Genomic DNA, 16772 nt, shown 5'->3' with positions numbered 1-16772 from the left:
TGCTGTGCCATGCTGTTATTACCAAGATTAGGCGTCAAACAGAGAATGGAGGTCTGGTCTTGGGAACAAACATATTTTCTGTTTAAAACAATGCCCCTAGAAATGCACAGACCTGTCTGCTTTCAGCCAGGTCTATGTGACACACCTTTCTCTCCAGTCATCCCAGCCAATAAAGTCCACATTTTCTTTTATTTCTCTAGTGAAGAATCAGCAGAAGCCTTACAGTCATGCCTTGCAAATAAGGCATATTTACACTGTACAGTGGGCTAAAAGAGAAAGGAGAAGAAAAGCCATCTGCTTTCTTGTGTATATCAAGTGTCTGGATTTTAGAATAACCAAAAGACATGGCACTCTTGTCCTGTATTTTATTAGGAAATTAACAGGCTGATTGATAACCTGAAGTTACATAGCAAATCTCATTTAAAAATGTTCAAAATCATGAGAATAATTTTGATTTCCACGAAAATATAATGCCCTGACACAATTCTTCTTTATGCCTGTAAATTTTTACACCCTTAACATTTATCTACTGTACAACAGAGAGGCTGGATAACTGTCACAGAATCTGGAAAGTTAAATACAGGATATTTAATATAGGACTTTCTCTGCAGTCCAAGTCAAAGAGATGAAATGTTGGAAAGAAAGCCTAGACTGTGAGCGTTCCCTATGAGGAGGTTACCTGTGATCTCATTCATTATGCATCAGTATTTCAGATTGGTAATATTGGGCAAAAGACTGGTAAATATAAACTGCTGTGCCAAGGTATGAGGCTTTAGGGCATCCCCCAGGAGAGGGAGACCCCTGTGGGGTACAGGCTCTGCAGTGAGGGGAACAGGGTGCACTGGATGTGTAGGATGCTCAAAGTGCAAGAGCTGATAAATCTGTCTACATCTCGTTTCCCCAGCAGTTTGAGCTACCACTACCACCACGTTGGACTAAAGAGCTTTTTCTGAGGCTGTCAGCTTTAAAGACTGACATGATTCAGGTGCTGAATCTCTGCAACGGCTTCGCAATTTCAACCTTAGTAATCAAAGCCCAACTCCTGCTCACCTTGTGTGTGTGAGAACTCACACTGAGCCAACACTGTTGATTTCATTGCAGTCATCATGTGGGGCAGTGTGGTTCAGCTCCATGGGTTGTAGCTGAGCCCTCAATTCTCTAAATAAAGAGCTGGCACTTGCCAATACCAACCAACTCTTGTACGGGGTTGAGTTTCTCAAGACATTATTCATGGAAATATTAAAATTGTCATATGTGCTCTGTGGATTAGAAATACTTTCCTGAACTGAAGCCTTGATTCCTGCAAGGATTATGGATGTTCTGTGAGTGGCCAGCTCAAATACTTGACCAGTGAAGTCCAGCCACTTCAGCCTCTTGTATTATTCTTGGCGTCTGTCAGCTAAAAACCAGTAGATTTAAGAAGTAGAAAGCCTTCATTTTAAAATGCTCAGGACAAGTACATTCAGACCACTGTGTTTTCTATTTATATATAAATTCTTTGGCAACAATTTTCTAGAAAGCAGAATGATTTTTTTTTGCTATATAATACTTTATTGTCTCCCCATGAAAAACTGGTATCTTAGAAATTCTATAGCACTTTCCACTATAAATAGTATTGTTCCAGATTAAGGATTAGTTCCTCCCTGAAGAAAAACAGATTTAAAAAATCTGGTCATTATCTGATAACTGTTTATGTAGTAACACTAAAATAAAACAGAAAAAGAAAATCATTCAGTATGTGGTTTGTTATTGTCTAGAATGTTAGTGTATGTTTATACAATAAAAATAACGTAAGTTATCCTAGTTTGTTTTAAAAACCTTAGTAATAGAAATAAATTGCTATCTGCAGATTCATAAACAGAATGCATTTTTTTCCATCTAAGTTCAAGTATTATTATAATATTATTATTACTATTATTACTATTATTATTATTATTACAGGAACTCTAAATCCTTGCCATTTTGCCTGTCTTTACATCATTTTGGTCTTTTTGAGAAATAACAAGTTGTGATCATTTGTTCAGGAACAAAATCAATGTGGAGCTTCCAGAAGTTTTGTCTGGTGGAAGACAGCCTGGTAATCCTTTGGCTACTGTGGGAAACTTTAGCATGTTTGAGACTAGTGGTGTAGATACAGCAGTTGCACGATTTCTTGGTTGGCTGATGAACTTAATTTCTCCCAGGTTCTCAACACTCAGTCCCGTTCAGAGGGGAAAAGTAGGAACAACCCAACCCAGACTTGCACCACATCAGGAGATGTCATCTTCACTTCCTCCCGGTACTGTCAGCTGCTCGTAGGTGGGCAGGGTGTTGTTAGGGAGGAAATGCTCTGAACTGACATTGTTATTGCCTCTCTGAGATCTGTTGTTGCCCTCATCCCCCTGCTGACGGGAAACCAGATGATGCAGCATGTCTGTGATGAGGTTCAGCTTCTGGTCCATTTGTGTGACCTACAAAGGCAAAGGGATTTTTTTTTTTTTGTTGTTGTTTAGGAGGATGTTTAGGAGCAGCATGCAAGAAAATTGCAACAAACTGGATGACATATGTGTAACATTAATTAGGAATTAATTAGGATCACAGCAACCTCTGTGAAGATGCCACAGATTCACAGTTCATCAAAAAGATCATTAGAAATTTAATGCAATTGGTCAGGGTTGGATGGGGGACAAGCTTGCTAATACTCACCTCTGGTGTGTGCTTTGACACTCATTTTATATCTGGGTGAACACATGACAAATGTGATTTTAAAAAGATCTGCTGGAATAGGGAACTAAGTCCCAGAACTGAATTTCTGTGGGTGGTGTTTTTTTTTTTTTTTTTTTGTTATTACTGTGTCCATATTTAAAAAAACCAAAAATCATAAACTTGTAGCATGCTTCTATGCCCTAATAATATCAATACGCTCTAGTAAATAACTGCTTGACTTGCAGTGATCTAATCAACTTTTAAGCTGAGACTGAGTAATGCGCTTTGCTACATTTGGGTTCAATTAACATCTCAGGCCACAAAATGCCCATCGGTATTTTCACTGCCATGAGTGAATAGCAGCTAGGAGTGGGACATGAGTCAGTTTTATGCTCTCAAAGCCCACTGACATAGCATTCCCTAGGATTGCCATCTGAATGACATGAGCAATGACACACAGCAAGACAGACACTAAGAATTCCAAGATGGCTGAAAATTAATTTCTTTTCTGGGGGACTCCAGGGGTTCAGCCCGTATCCATAATGCTCATTTTCTTCTTTAGACAGAGGCTACTTAAATTATTTAATTTCACTTCTCTCCCCCTGTCCTCCTTTTTTCTGGTCTTTCTTCTAATGTTTAGGAGAAAATACAGTGAAAAAGCTGATACCTAAGAGAGGTTAGATTATGGATGTTTTTTGGCATGTATTTGTGGTACTCAGAGGAAAATTGAAAATTAGGTGTTTCTAGGAGTGTCACCCCTTTTATGTGGCATTGGGAGCCTCCTCTCTGCACTGAGCAAAATATCCCAAGAGCAAGATGGGCACTTCTAGTCCTGCCCACTCTCTGACCCTTTGTGTGGTAAAAGCATTGAGATGAAGCAGTAAGACTGCCTTATAGCCTCCTAATCGCTTCTTCAATCATAATAAGAAAGCCTCGATTTTGTCATTGCAGTCTCTGACCCACTGATCCACAGGGATCCTAAAACACTGAGTAAATTCTAGGCAAAAAGATGTAATACTTTTTAGAAAGGGAAAAGAAAGCAAACAGGAAAAAAAAAACTGTGATAGGAATAAATTGTTGCCTAAAATATCTGCTAGAAAGTAGTGGCAGGCACATAAAACTGCCAGAGAGAGCATGAGTGGGAGCAATTTATATGTGCCTGGCTGTCATCCAAGTATCACACAGGATAGTAAAAGACAGTAAGACTGAGCAGAACATCAACAAACCTGGAGGATTTCAGCAGAGACTAAAATGTTTTTCCACTATAGAGAAAATTCTGGGTTTTTTCAAACACTTTGTACAACTGGTAGGGAAGCAGATACAGTGATTTAAAAATATGAGGTGCCAGAGATTTATACTTTGCAGCTGGTTTTGAAAACATTAGGCAAAGCACCCTAGATGGTACATGAAACACTAGTAATTCTGGATGGAAATGGCTGTTGAAAGATGAGATTCTATGAAACGAGGAAGCTGAAGAACAGATAAGTTCAAGATTTCTAGAAGGAAACACAGATGGAAAACTGAGCAGATCATCAGGTTCCCATTTCATCACTATTTATTCCCTCCCTTAAAAAAAGACACATTTTGCCCAAATGGTGCCCATTATATATGGCAAACTCGTGATGCTCCAAGTGTCACAGTACAAATCAGTGTAGTGAAACCTACAAAAATACCTCATTCCTGCATCCCCCACTGCCCAGGTATTATTTGTTTTCTGAGACAACTGTGCTGGAAGGACTGTAGTGAAAGCCTCCACACAAACAGCTATCTTCAGAATCCAAAAGACAACTTTTCCTTCTACAAGAAATGTCTTTTTGCTAACTATTCTAAATGAACGGAGGGATTTTTATATGCATATGTGTCTTAATTTGTGATTCCTGGCAGAGATTACCAGAGGGAACAGAGATTGGAGATATATCTGGAAAATGTGCATTCATGAAACTCTTGCAGTGATGAACTATTGAACATGACAGTAGGTTGGACTGAGATCTGGATAGTCCTTCAACAGCTGTGTGTCTTGGTGATGAAGTGCTGGGGAGAAGTGAGAAGTGAATATTCTTGCTGGGAAATAAATTCCCAGAGATAATTGTCTAATTTTTTCTAGGCAACAAGGTCTGGCTGCTGCAGCTGTGGAGTGCAGGAGGCCCACAGAAGCAGAGGCAGGAGCTAATTGCTATTGACTTGACCCATATGACATTAAAAGTAAAGACCTTTGTCATCCATATTCCTGCTTTTTGGGGTAGGGCTCTAAAGCCACAAAGATTTTGTGGAGGGAGGTCCAGAAAGTTGGTTGTGTTTAGTTGTTGTTTAATCACTTTTGCTTTCCATTTCCCAGGGTATTCTGTGCCTGTGAAGGGCTTGCTCCAAGACACACTGGACTCAGTGGTAGATTTTGGCAAGCACAGACTCCCAGTGGCTTCAGTGGGCTCTGTACCAACCTTGGACTGAATCATCAATCCCAAATAGTAACATGCTCTTTGGACATTACAAGAGAATGAGCAGTCTGGATTCCTGAACATGGATCTTCTGCTTCTCGGGGCTCTATCAGAAAAGATGACAATGGCAAATGAGGCAGCAGTGGGCCCCCATTTTTAATTCTGCCAAAGGAATATCTGCTTAAAGTATGAGATACTTTAAAATGAGAAGTAAAAGCCACCAGAAAGCAACTTCTACTGTCATCACAGGCCTCTGATGTACCAGAAAAAGAGGCTTGCTGGTGAACGACCTGGCTTATTAACGTGCCCAATGTGCCTGTCATCATCCAAACACACATCCTGAAATACATCATTCACTTGCTTGCTGCAGAGATAATTATACCCATTAGAAAAATGTCATTGTGTGCAATATCCTTTTTTTTAAGCCAGCTTTAGGCAGTTAGCATGGAGAAATGTATCATCCCCCCTGAATCATACTTTCAAGCACATTTACTTGATTAGGAATTCGCTCTGATGCCAGAGTGAATAAAAGTAAAGCAAACAGAAAAACTGCTGATATTGCTCTAATCTTAACCACTTTGATCAACTTTGATCTCTCTACTTAAAACAGCAAACATTGTTAATTACATAGAAAAATAACTCAGACTGATTTGTTTCCTTTAGGAAAAACTAAGTAAACTCTTTGTAGCTGATTTATGTTTCATTAGAAGCATGATGTTTGGATGATCAGATTCTTTATATGGAAAATAATTTCCTTTGCATTTCACAGTTGTTGGGAAGAGGAAGCAGTGTTTGAAACTTCAGAAATTACACACCACAGTTATTCCTAAATCTTACTGAAATATTGTATGAATACAAATTTTTTGCATCCTCTGAGTTAAGTTAAAAAAAAAAGTAAAAATCTAAGGGTCATAGATTGAGCACAGATGGAGAGAAGATTTAAACAAGTTTTGAATCTCTCAGAAATGAATAAAATCCCATTCATGCAGTGCACTGAGAAAAAAACCAACCCAAATAGTTCCTCACAAAGGCTGAAAGTTTAGCACACAAATCTTAAATGGCACATCATGAGGAAAAGTTATAACATGTAGTTATAATAGTCTCTCTCCATCTTTCCTGTAGGCTCCCTTCAGGTGTTAGAAGGCCATTCCAAAGCCTTTTCTTTTCCAGGCTGAATAATCCCAATTCTCATAGCCTTAGTGACATGAATTTATAAAGGTAATAACATTTGTAAAGGGATCAAAGGCATTCCAGGAGGTGCTACTGAACAAGAAAGAGACTGTTCTTCCTGAAAGAACAAAATAATTTTCAATTAAAATTCTCTATTATTTTGATCTATTAAAATTCTGCAAATCTTCATGCTATATTAACTTGAAACACTTTGTAATTTTAAGCTTTCATAAAAAGTTCATGGTATGATCTGGAACATAATATGTAACAATTAATTTATTCCCTTGATTTTAAAAATGAAACAAACAAAACAAAACAAAACACAGAAGCCTGGTTGGTTCCAGGGACAGAAGGGTCTCTTTTAAGCTACCGTGTAATGGAGAACTAAGGTGTAGCACTTTGGAGACCTACTCCCAAAACTAATTACAGGAATTTACCAGGAAACAGCAATGACAGACACAGTTACAGAGCTGAGTGGAACAGTATTTTCAGCCATGGGAAGCTGAAGGACAAAATTTTGAGTTTGGCATAATTTCAGCCACAAAGACCACAAATTATTAATAGGTTATTCCAAGTATTGCTCCATAACCTGTAGAGATCAAGGCTGATTAATGCTGTTGATTAAAGCTGTGTCATCTGCCCATCATTCTCATCCTCAGGGATTTTAAAAGTAAATATTAAGGGTAAAAAATATAGTCACTTTGAACAGAATGCTGTTTTATTACTACCTATGTTCTTAACATGGTTCATTGATTAAACAGATTTTTTTGTCCATAATGAAGAGAATTTTTATCAGCTCATTGCTCACTCAGTGGGCTCAGGGGGGCTGCAGCCAAGCATGAAGCTACTAAAGGAGAAGAGGGAAACCAGGATGCAAGCAACACTTAGCTGAACAAAAATGTGATAAAGGAAGATTTCAGCTGCTTTTACAACATTAAACTCCCAAGTCTGCTCCCCTGATTTAAGTAGCCTTCACTCCTCTGGGTACAGCTTTTTGGCTGAAAGCGAACTAATTCTTTAAAGCACTTTTTAAAAATAACCAAAGAGGACTGGGGAGATCTTCATGAATTCATCACTTCTGGTGGCCTGTAACTAAGGAGGACTGTATTGCTCTGCAGTGTAGCAAACTTCCAGAGGAATAAAAAATGATACTTTCTTTGAGCATCTCTCCATGTTGTATCAAATCTCTAACGTGTGTGCTGTTCAGTGCCACACTCAGCAATAAGCTAGCTTTATTTTTCATAAAAACACAAAAAAAGGTCCTTTCTGCTAACAAAATAATCACCAGGCACACCAATGACTCAGCTGGAGAGAAGATGAAAGGCAAAAAATATTCCAGAACTTCTGATACCTGTTAATGGCAATATTACAAAGGAATGTATCAGTATCCAGTGGTACTTAACAACAGTGAGACTGTTCTGGAAGAAAACGTTGTTATAAATCACGTTTGTCTTTCATGGGATTCCTTCTATTTAAGTTCTTCAGAATACTTGAGAAAGCTTCAGAGAGAAACTCCCCTGGCTTCTCTTGCAGAGTCCTCTCTCTCACATGTTGGTATCTCAGCATTTCTAAAAGTTAATGCTTTATCCTGGAGCATAAAAGTTAATGCTCTGAGGACAGGAACAGGAATTATGTTAGAAGTGGATTTCTAGAGGAACTCTGGTATGGGAATCTCCCCAGAGAATTTATTTTAAAGATTTCTCTATAATAGTGGCAGGAGAGACCAATGGTTTCAGTATTATTAAGGAACATTTCTTTCTTCAGGTGCATGATTCTTCAAAAATCATGGAATGTGCATGTGGAAATCCCTTCCATTTGCAATGCCCAAGATATCAGATTCTTGCAAAACCCCCTATCAGAACTTTTGGCTTTGATGTGTTTATTTTGTTGCCCAAGATAAGGCAGCAGTTTTGCTGGAGGTTATATTCCTGACACTGAGGTGTTTAAAGGAGAATGTAATCTGTATGAAGGAAGATTTGCTCTCCAGACTGTCTGTACTTTCCCTTGAGAGTTGGCCAAAGAAGAAAATATGTGTGTGGTGTCCAGGGGAAGGATTGAAGAAGTGGAGCCAGTGAAAAAACACTCTATTGTAAGATTGATCACTGCTTGGAAAACAGGAGGGCTGAGCTTCTGAGGAACAAAATTGACAGGTTTTAAGGGTTACATGAACAAATCTTTTTCTAATCAATGAAAACATTATATGAACACTGTAACCACTATCTTAACTGACAAATAAAATGGACATTTTTCAGACAAAAAGCATCTTTGGAATGAAAGGTACTTGCTACACCCTGAGTTCTAGAATTAGCTCTCGCAAAAAGCTATCAGTGGCAATCTCTGCTTTGAGATACTAAAAATTGTTCTGTTTTTTCAATAAACTCAGACTGTTGCTGCTCTCGTCTTGCTGTGTATTTTCATAGGAAAATATTTATCTTACACTTCTCAAAAGCATAAAAAAACCCACTTATTTTTTGTAGTAAGAGCCCTTGAACAGCTGCTGAGAATTCACCATTGATCAGGGTGTGCCGCTTGTGTATTCAACAGAGGGTGATGACCCTGGGGAGAAAATTCTGAGCCATTGAGCCAGGATCAGAGCTCAGCAAGAATCAGGATTTATAAACCAGTTGCTCTGATTCTCCAGAAGTTATCTTGATATCAGTGAACTATTACAAAGGGCTTGACTTCTACAGTAAATTCCTAACGCGCTGTAAAGAAACTCAGTTTTGTAGCATGGTTTTTAAAAATTGCTTTGGGAATTAAAACAATCTAGCAACACCAGCATGTAGCCATTTGGTTACTACCTGTAACACTTGTGGCACTTTAAAGTAATTTTTTTTCGTTTGGAGAATTTTGTTCTGGTTGTGCAGCACAAGATCTAGGGTAGCAAATGCTCAAGCTATAGGAAATGGGAGAAATTACACGGTTGATTTATGCATCTGTTCTTTCCATTAGGATTGGGAAAGCAATTTTGATCAGCAAGTAACTAAACTGCAGAGAATTAATTTTCTTTTGCAAATGTTCTTTTTCTCAAAGAAAATCATGTTTTTCTAAAAGCTTCCTCAAAGTTTCTGGAAATATGACACCTCTGCTTAACTATTCACTCAGCTCTATTTCTTTTATGATTCTTAGAAGAGTGTAGGTTACAACTATAATGTCATTTTTCAGATTAGGTGTCTCCCCTGAATTATATTTGAAACCAATGGTAGTAAGAGACATACTCTGATGGGTCAAAAACTAAACAACTGATATGAAAAAGCCACTTCAGTAATATGTGATTGAATAAATAATATAATATAAAATAAAACACAGCAGACCAAATACAGAATATTAGCAGCAGGTTATCAAAACTCTCTTCTATGATATGGCCACTTTTCCCTACAAAGAAACAAGCAGCAACAACAGATGTTGTACTTATGTAAGAGAGCAATTCCTTTAAGATCTTAAAAATTGTGAGGAATAAGTAGAAATCAAAGGTTACATTTGGTTTGGTTTTTTTACGGATCACCTTCAAAAGATTATTTGTCTATAACTTGCTGCTTGACTGACGGAAGCAAGTTAAGATGAATACAAATCTTCTAACAAAGAGGCCAGTAGGATGCTGGCAATTGGGAGAATTAAATTACAGGAGAGTGAAATACATTTGGTCATGGACTGTTAGGGAGTATAAGACCGGTCGTAGTTTGACATGGAAGTGAATTTTTTCCAGGAAGTTGGGTCAAACCAATCAGTGGTCAGGTTTAGATATTGGCATCTGGAGTGACCACTGAAAGTATGGACACGCCTCTGAGAACACAGCAAGAACTCCCAGGAGAACTCTCTCTTTTGGTTCCGGTCGTCAGAGAGTACAGGCTCTCTCCTGCCCAGCCATTGGCTGGGTGGGGGAGGGGAAGCCACGCGGCCTTGTCCAGGTAGGCCGAGGGGCTGAGGGTCTGGAACCGAGCCAGCTCCTGTAGACGGAAGGGTGGAGAGAAGTGGAGATGCCTTTGCTCCCCCCCCCCAAGAGGGAAAGAGACAGAGAGCCTGGCGGCACCTGGAAATTTGCCAGCAGAGGAGAAGGAGAAGGGGGAGGAATGTCCAGCGTGGGAGGCAGAACACCGGACCGAGATATCAGATATCAGCCGTCCAGGGAGTCTGAACGTTTAACCCTTTCCAGGAAATGAGGGCTTTTTAAAAGTATTACTCCTCCTTAATTTGTAGTAGAAGAGAGATAGTCCGGGACCTGAGATGTTAGAAGAAGAAATATTTAGGTGGGAAGAGATGATGAAGTAGCTTTTGGCTGGACTTTTCTTGTTAGCCATGGACTGAACCAAAATCTCCTGCAATAGAGACTGCATTTCAGGGGGATGCAGTAGTGACCCAGGGAGACCTATTTCAGCTTCGAACAGCACAAGAATGGCGAGAAACGAGGAAAGCTGAAGAGGGAATGGTGATACCCTCTGTCTTCGGGAAGAAGATGAGTCCTGTTTTTGGACCCCTCGGTCCCAGGGGAAAATGGGGGGGACTGTAGTCCCAAGATGAGAAACTGAACTGTTGTATCTTTGAGTCCGTGGCAAAGCATCCTTAAAGGAGCCCTATGAGCAGTCTGTCCATGCACGGTGGTGAGAGCACTGTGACATAGAATGGAGAGTGTCACACTGGCAGATTTTTTTTTTCCGGGCGGTTGCCATGTGTGACAGAGAAACACAAGGGGGCAGCTGTGTTTCCTGGGGGGTCTGTGCTGCAAGAGAGACTTCTCTCTCCCTTGACAGTTTGAGTATGGATTACCTGAAAGGTAGTAATTTGATCAAGAATCTCGAGTGATGTTTCATGGCTGATGGTTTTAGAAATTGGGAGGAGGACGGGTGTTTTAAAAGGTCTTCATCCTAGATTTAGTTTATGTGTTTTCTGTATTAGTAGTAGTTTAATAAAGGTTTTTTCCCCTTTGTTATTAAGCTTGGGCCTGCTCTGCTCTGTTCCTGATAACATCTCACAGCATTTATTTTAGAGAAGGTGCATTTTCATGGGGACGCTGGCATTGCGCCAGTGTCCAACCATGACATTTTTGGTTCCCTGACCGGGAATCGAATTCTGGGCAAGATGAGATGAAGATAAGATGAGAGCTGTGAGATGGGATCAAAAGGAATAAGAGCAAAGCATGTATTAAGTTATGGTGCCAATATAGAGGTGGAGGGTTAGTGTAGGTTATTGTTTTATGTAGAAGTGTATTGAATGTAATTGTGATAATAATTTTAGAAATGTGTGTTCTCAGAGGCGAAGGGTGGAGTGTCGTAGTTTGACATGGAAGTGAATTTTTTCCAGGAAGTTGAGTCAAACCAATCAGTGGTCAGGTTTAGATATTGGCACCTAGAGTGACCACTGAAGGTATGGACACGCCTCTGAGAACACAGGGGGTTAAAAGCAAGAACTCCCAAGAGAACTCTCTCTTTTGGTTCCAGTCGTCAGAGAGTACAGGCTCTCCCCTGCCCAGCCATCGGCTGGGTGGGGGAGGGGAAGCCACGCAGCCTTGTCCAGGTAGGCCGAGGGGCTGAAGGTCTGGAACCGAGCCAGCTCCTGTAGATGGAAGGGTGGAGAGAAGTGGAGATGCCTTTGCTCCCCCCCCCAAGAGGGAAAGAAACAGAGAGCCTGGCGGCACCTGGAAATTTGCCAGCAGAGGAGAAAGAGAAGGGGGAGTAATGTCCAGCGTGGGAGGCGGAACACCGGACCGACATATCAGCCGTCCAGGGAGTCTGAACGTTTAACCGTTTCCAAGAAATGAGGGCTTTTTAAAAGTATTACTCCTCCTTAATTTGTAGTAGAAGAGAGATAGTCCGGGACCTGAGATGTTAGAAGAAGAAATATTTAGGTGGGAAGAGATGATGAAGTAGCTTTTGGCTGGACTTTTCTTGTTAGCCATGGACTGAACCAAAATCTCCTGCAATAGAGACTGCATTTTAAGGAGATGCAGTAGTGACCCAGGGAGACCTATTTCAGCTTCGAACAGCACAAGAATAGCAAGAAACGAGGAAAGCTGAAGAGGGAATGGTGATACCCTCTGTCTTCGGGAAGAAGATGAGTCCTGTTTTTAGACCCCTTGGCCCCAGGGGAAAATGGGGGGGACTGTAGTCCCAAGATGAGAAACTGAACTGTTGTATCTTTGAGTCCGTAGCAAAGCATCCTTAAAAGAGCTCTATGAGCAGTCTGTCCATGCACGGTGGTGAGAGCACTGTAACATAGAATAGAGAGTGTCACACTAGCAAAATTTTTTTTTTCCAGGTGGTTGCCATGTGTGACAGAGAAACACAAGGGGGCAGCTGTGTTTCCTGGGGGGTCTGTAGTGCAAAAGAAACTTCTCTCTCCCTTAATAGTTTAAATATAAATTACCTGAAAAGTAGTAATTTAATCAAAAATCCTGAGTAATATTTCATAGCTAAGTGTTTTTAAAAATTGAGAAGAAGAAGAGTGTTTTAAAACGTCTTCATCCTAGATTTAGTTTATGTGTTTTCTGTATTAATAGTAGTTTAATAAAGTTTTTTTTCCCTTTGTTATTAAACTTAATCCTGCTCTACTCTGTTCCTGATAACATCTCACAACATTTATTTTAAAAAAGGTACATTTTCATGAGGACGCTGGCATTGCGCCAGTGTCCAACCATAACAGACCTCAAAAGGTAGAAAGATTTCTGAACAGCACTTCTTTTAAGATTTTTTTTTTCTGGGTTCAAACTGGAAGAGGGGAAATTTAGGCTAGGTGTAAGGAAGAAATTCTTTGCTGTGAGGCTGGTGAGATACTGGAACAAGCTGCACAGAGAAGTTATGGATGCTCCATCCCTGGAAGTGTTTGAGGCCAGGTTGGATGGGGCTCTGAGCAGCCTGGTCTAGTGGAAGGTGTTCCCATGGCAGGGGGTTGGAATTGGATGATCTTAAGGTCCCTCCCAACCCAGGCCATTCTGTGGTGATTCCATTATTCTTTTAGAAGTGGAGAGGATTCAGAAAGGCTTGAGGATAAAAATGTTGGTAAGGGCTGACCTAAAATGCTAGTAAGTCAAGACAGGAATGAGGACCATGATGGATGTGGCTGCAGGAGATGGTCAGAAGCAGGACTGGAAACAGCTGCCACTGAAAAAGAGAGAGCAGAGAACTGGGGTCTAGGTTCAGCGCTTTTGTTGCCATTATTAACAACTTGCAAAAAATATGTGGCTTCTTTAAAGCACCCAAACTGTTGGAAATCAGCTTTTCCTGAGAGCCTTTCTTTACTTCTAGATGTAGTCTTGGGCCACGAGGCCCATCTGCTGGCTCACCGCTCCCTAGGCCCCCTGGCCAGTCCTGCTAGCCTCCCAGCACTCAGTCCATGCCCAGATGTGTGCAACACTCACAGATCTATCTGGCATCCAGAAGGCTATAGCCAAGCAATTAAAATTTGTGGTTGACTCTTGTTTTAGATAAATCAGATGAGACTTAAAACACATGGAAATTTTCAAGTTAGAACAGCATCCAAAATCTACAGTCTTTGGCCCAACACTGCCTCAGGATACAGCTTTTTTTTCTTCTCTAAAATATTACAAAGGTCAGATTTTTTTTAACCCTTTCCTCTAAATTAACAGTGTATCAGTAGACAAACAAGGGAGTTTGGAGTATTTTTCCCTCCTTGCATGAAGCCAGGAAAGTGAAGGTGAGGGTCTTGTCTCTAAATATAACTTTCATCAGAAACTACCAAAGATTATCAAATCCTCCTATCCTATTAACTGAATACTCTGATATTTCCAGGAATTAGCTTATCTTCATTAACTACAGCCCCACCTTCAGGAAACAGTATCTCTGACCAGACACAACTTTCCTCCCTCTCTGTTTAAAGATAAGACATGAGTTGGCAAGAAGGGAGGGATTCTTTCTTTGCAAGTGAATCAGTGATACCAGAAGTATTAGAAGTTAATGTATCTACAAAAATCACTGGATATCCATCCAGCTCCATCATCATAAACAATTTCCCAAATTATGCTTAAATTGAAATCCAGCCTTATGGAGGATGGGAAACAGGCTTGAGATAACAAGAAATATAGTGAAAATATTGACCAAAGAAACCAGGAAAAAAAGCCCCTTATCTCTGTGTAGTAGTTTGAATAGAGTTCTAGAATAAATGATGGTCATCTTCAGGGCCAGGAGTTGGACTTTGATGATCCTTGTGAGTCCCTTCCCACTCAGGATATTCTATGATTCCATGTTTAGTGCATCTACAACATTGTGCAACCTGGGTGCACCTAAGCACAGCAGGTAAGTCCTGTTATTGCCAGCACAAGGTGGGGGAAACTGAGGCAGCACAGCCAGCGGCCCACGTTCAGATACAATAAACATTCTTAACATCAGCTTGGATGAGTGTCTCTAACAAAACCTTAAAAATACTCTCCCTGTCCTGGGCACATCTTCCAGTCTCAAGGAAAACCACACAGCACCTTTCTGGTTTCTATTATGGAGACAGGCGGTTGGAAAGCAGGTTGCTTTCTCATACTCAATCACACTCTTGTTCAGTAAAATGTTTCTCCACGGGGTCCCTCTGGTTGAGCACCCTGGTACCTATCTGCAGAGGAAAGGAAGGCTCTCTGTTTGGCTAACAGGCACTTGTATTTCAGATGCTTCAGTTCCACAGATGTGAAGAAAACTCCCTGTGGCTCTTGCCTCTGGAGGACCCTTTCTGCTGGCTTAACCACAGCAGTACAGTCTCTGAATATCACTCTATATTTTCGTTGTCAGGAGTTTGGCTGTCACACAACAGCTTTCCCCTAGCTGCAGATGCCCATTCCCCGTGTGGAACAGTGGCATATTTACGTCACTTTAGGGTTAAAAAGTGTAGAGTACAAGACCAAACTGGCATAAAAATATGCCCAAAACTCTTCTCCCCAACAAAATAAACCCCAAATCAACCCAACCCCCACTGTCCCCCTCCCCTCCATAAAGAAAACAAAAGTGACTAATCTTGACCTCTCTCCAAAGGGGAATGTTTTGCTTCTTGAATCCTTGGCTCTGGCTCTTGTATGATACTGGGACTATGACTAATAACTTCTTGCCAGAGTACTGCTGATAATTTCACCTTTGAATAGCTGTTCTCATTCTGGACCATCATAGTATGCACTTAAATTGCCAAGATTTTATTTTTAAAAGAACAAAGAATAAGATATACACTCATAATCCCCTGTATTAGAAATACATTTTTCAGCTTTAACTGTAAGGTTTTGCCTGACAATTTTCCTCCTTCCTCCAAACTGTTATTTTTCAGATGCCTGCTATGAAATGGTTCCCTTTTTCCTTCCTTTCCCTCAAACACTTTTTCTAATTCAAAACAGATTTGAGACTGCTGCTCTTTTAAAACAAATCTGCTATGTGTCATGTCATGTTAGGTCAGCATTGCTTATGTTATGTTTTGCACTTCACCCAAATGAGGCATCCATGCTGCTTTTCAAAGGAAATAAAGCCAGACTAGGTGCAGTGGCTTTCATGGCTGGAATAGATCTGCAGGTTATGGATCTAATGTTATGGCATGGGATAGCACTAGGGAGGACATCACTATCTGCCTTTTTGCTTAAAAAGTTAAAAACAAAGATAACTTCAACTGTTATCTCAAAAAAAGTGTTGTTTTTTTGTTGTTGTTTTTTTTTTTTTTTTTGCCAGCTCCTTTTGCAGCATCCATAATCTACTAATTATTTATAATTTGATAGTTACTATGTGGGCAAAAAAGGGCATAACCCCCCTTAGTACCTGAAATGAGCTTAAAAAATGAATAACCATATGATGACTGCTGCAGCAATCAAAACTGGGAAGGTAAAAAGAGTGGGGGAGAGAAAGGGAGAGAAGCAATTACACAACAATGAGTTTTCCCTGAGGGCTGCTGGTAATTAAACTAACGGCAACATGAATCTCTGTTTGATGTGGTCATGAATTTGTTTTCAAAAGAAAATCTTTAAAAAGATTCTTTCAAGAGAAATTTTTAGAGAACAAGCTCAGCATGAATAATTAGACCAGAAATACTTTGATAAATATTATTATGGGGAAGTAATTTATGGGCCATGGCATCTGAAGGTTAGAAATCCTGGTGATAAATAAGGTGGCAAGTTTGCACCCATTTTGAACACACAAAACCAGGGCTGTGTTCCTGTTTGCTTGAGCCTGCTCCTCAAAAAGGAGGCGGCCTCTTGTTTTGCCATTGCATTAAGCTTTACAAAGACGCAGATGCAAGACAGAAAATTTCAGTGGGAAAGCTCAGAGGAACCAAAGAAAACCACACACAGTTCCAAAGGCACTTTTCATTCTCAGGGGCTGCCTAGAGATCAGAGGTGAAATTCAGTGGTGATAAAAAGTCTGTGAGCTCACTCTACTCCCCCAACCTTTCTAAACATCATTGAATTCTGCTAAAATCATATCCCTGGAAATATCTCCTTCAGAATCTTCTAAATATAAAACGACTTGTATTTTGTAGAAATTTAAGCATCCAGCAAACCCCACTGAAATCCAGAGA

General features: G+C 40.2%; 1 protein-coding gene across 1 annotated transcript in view; it reads right to left on the bottom strand.

Annotated features, from left to right (window-relative positions):
* Positions 1 to 351: 351 nt before the first annotated feature.
* KCNQ1 (potassium voltage-gated channel subfamily Q member 1) overlaps positions 352 to 16772 on the bottom strand; it is a 338978-nt gene continuing 322557 nt past the window's right edge. Inside the window, exon 16 of the mRNA XM_053945722.1 lies at positions 352 to 2450. Within this exon, the coding sequence (XP_053801697.1) occupies positions 2250 to 2450 (201 nt within the window). The 3' untranslated portion in view covers positions 352 to 2249. The remainder of the gene's footprint in view (positions 2451 to 16772) is intronic.

The sequence above is a fragment of the Vidua chalybeata genome, chromosome 6 (assembly GCF_026979565.1).
Source record: "Vidua chalybeata isolate OUT-0048 chromosome 6, bVidCha1 merged haplotype, whole genome shotgun sequence".
Classification (NCBI taxonomy): Eukaryota; Metazoa; Chordata; class Aves; order Passeriformes; family Viduidae; genus Vidua; species Vidua chalybeata.
Note: the sequence above shows the minus strand (reverse complement) of the source record. Positions and strands in the feature narration are given on the sequence as shown.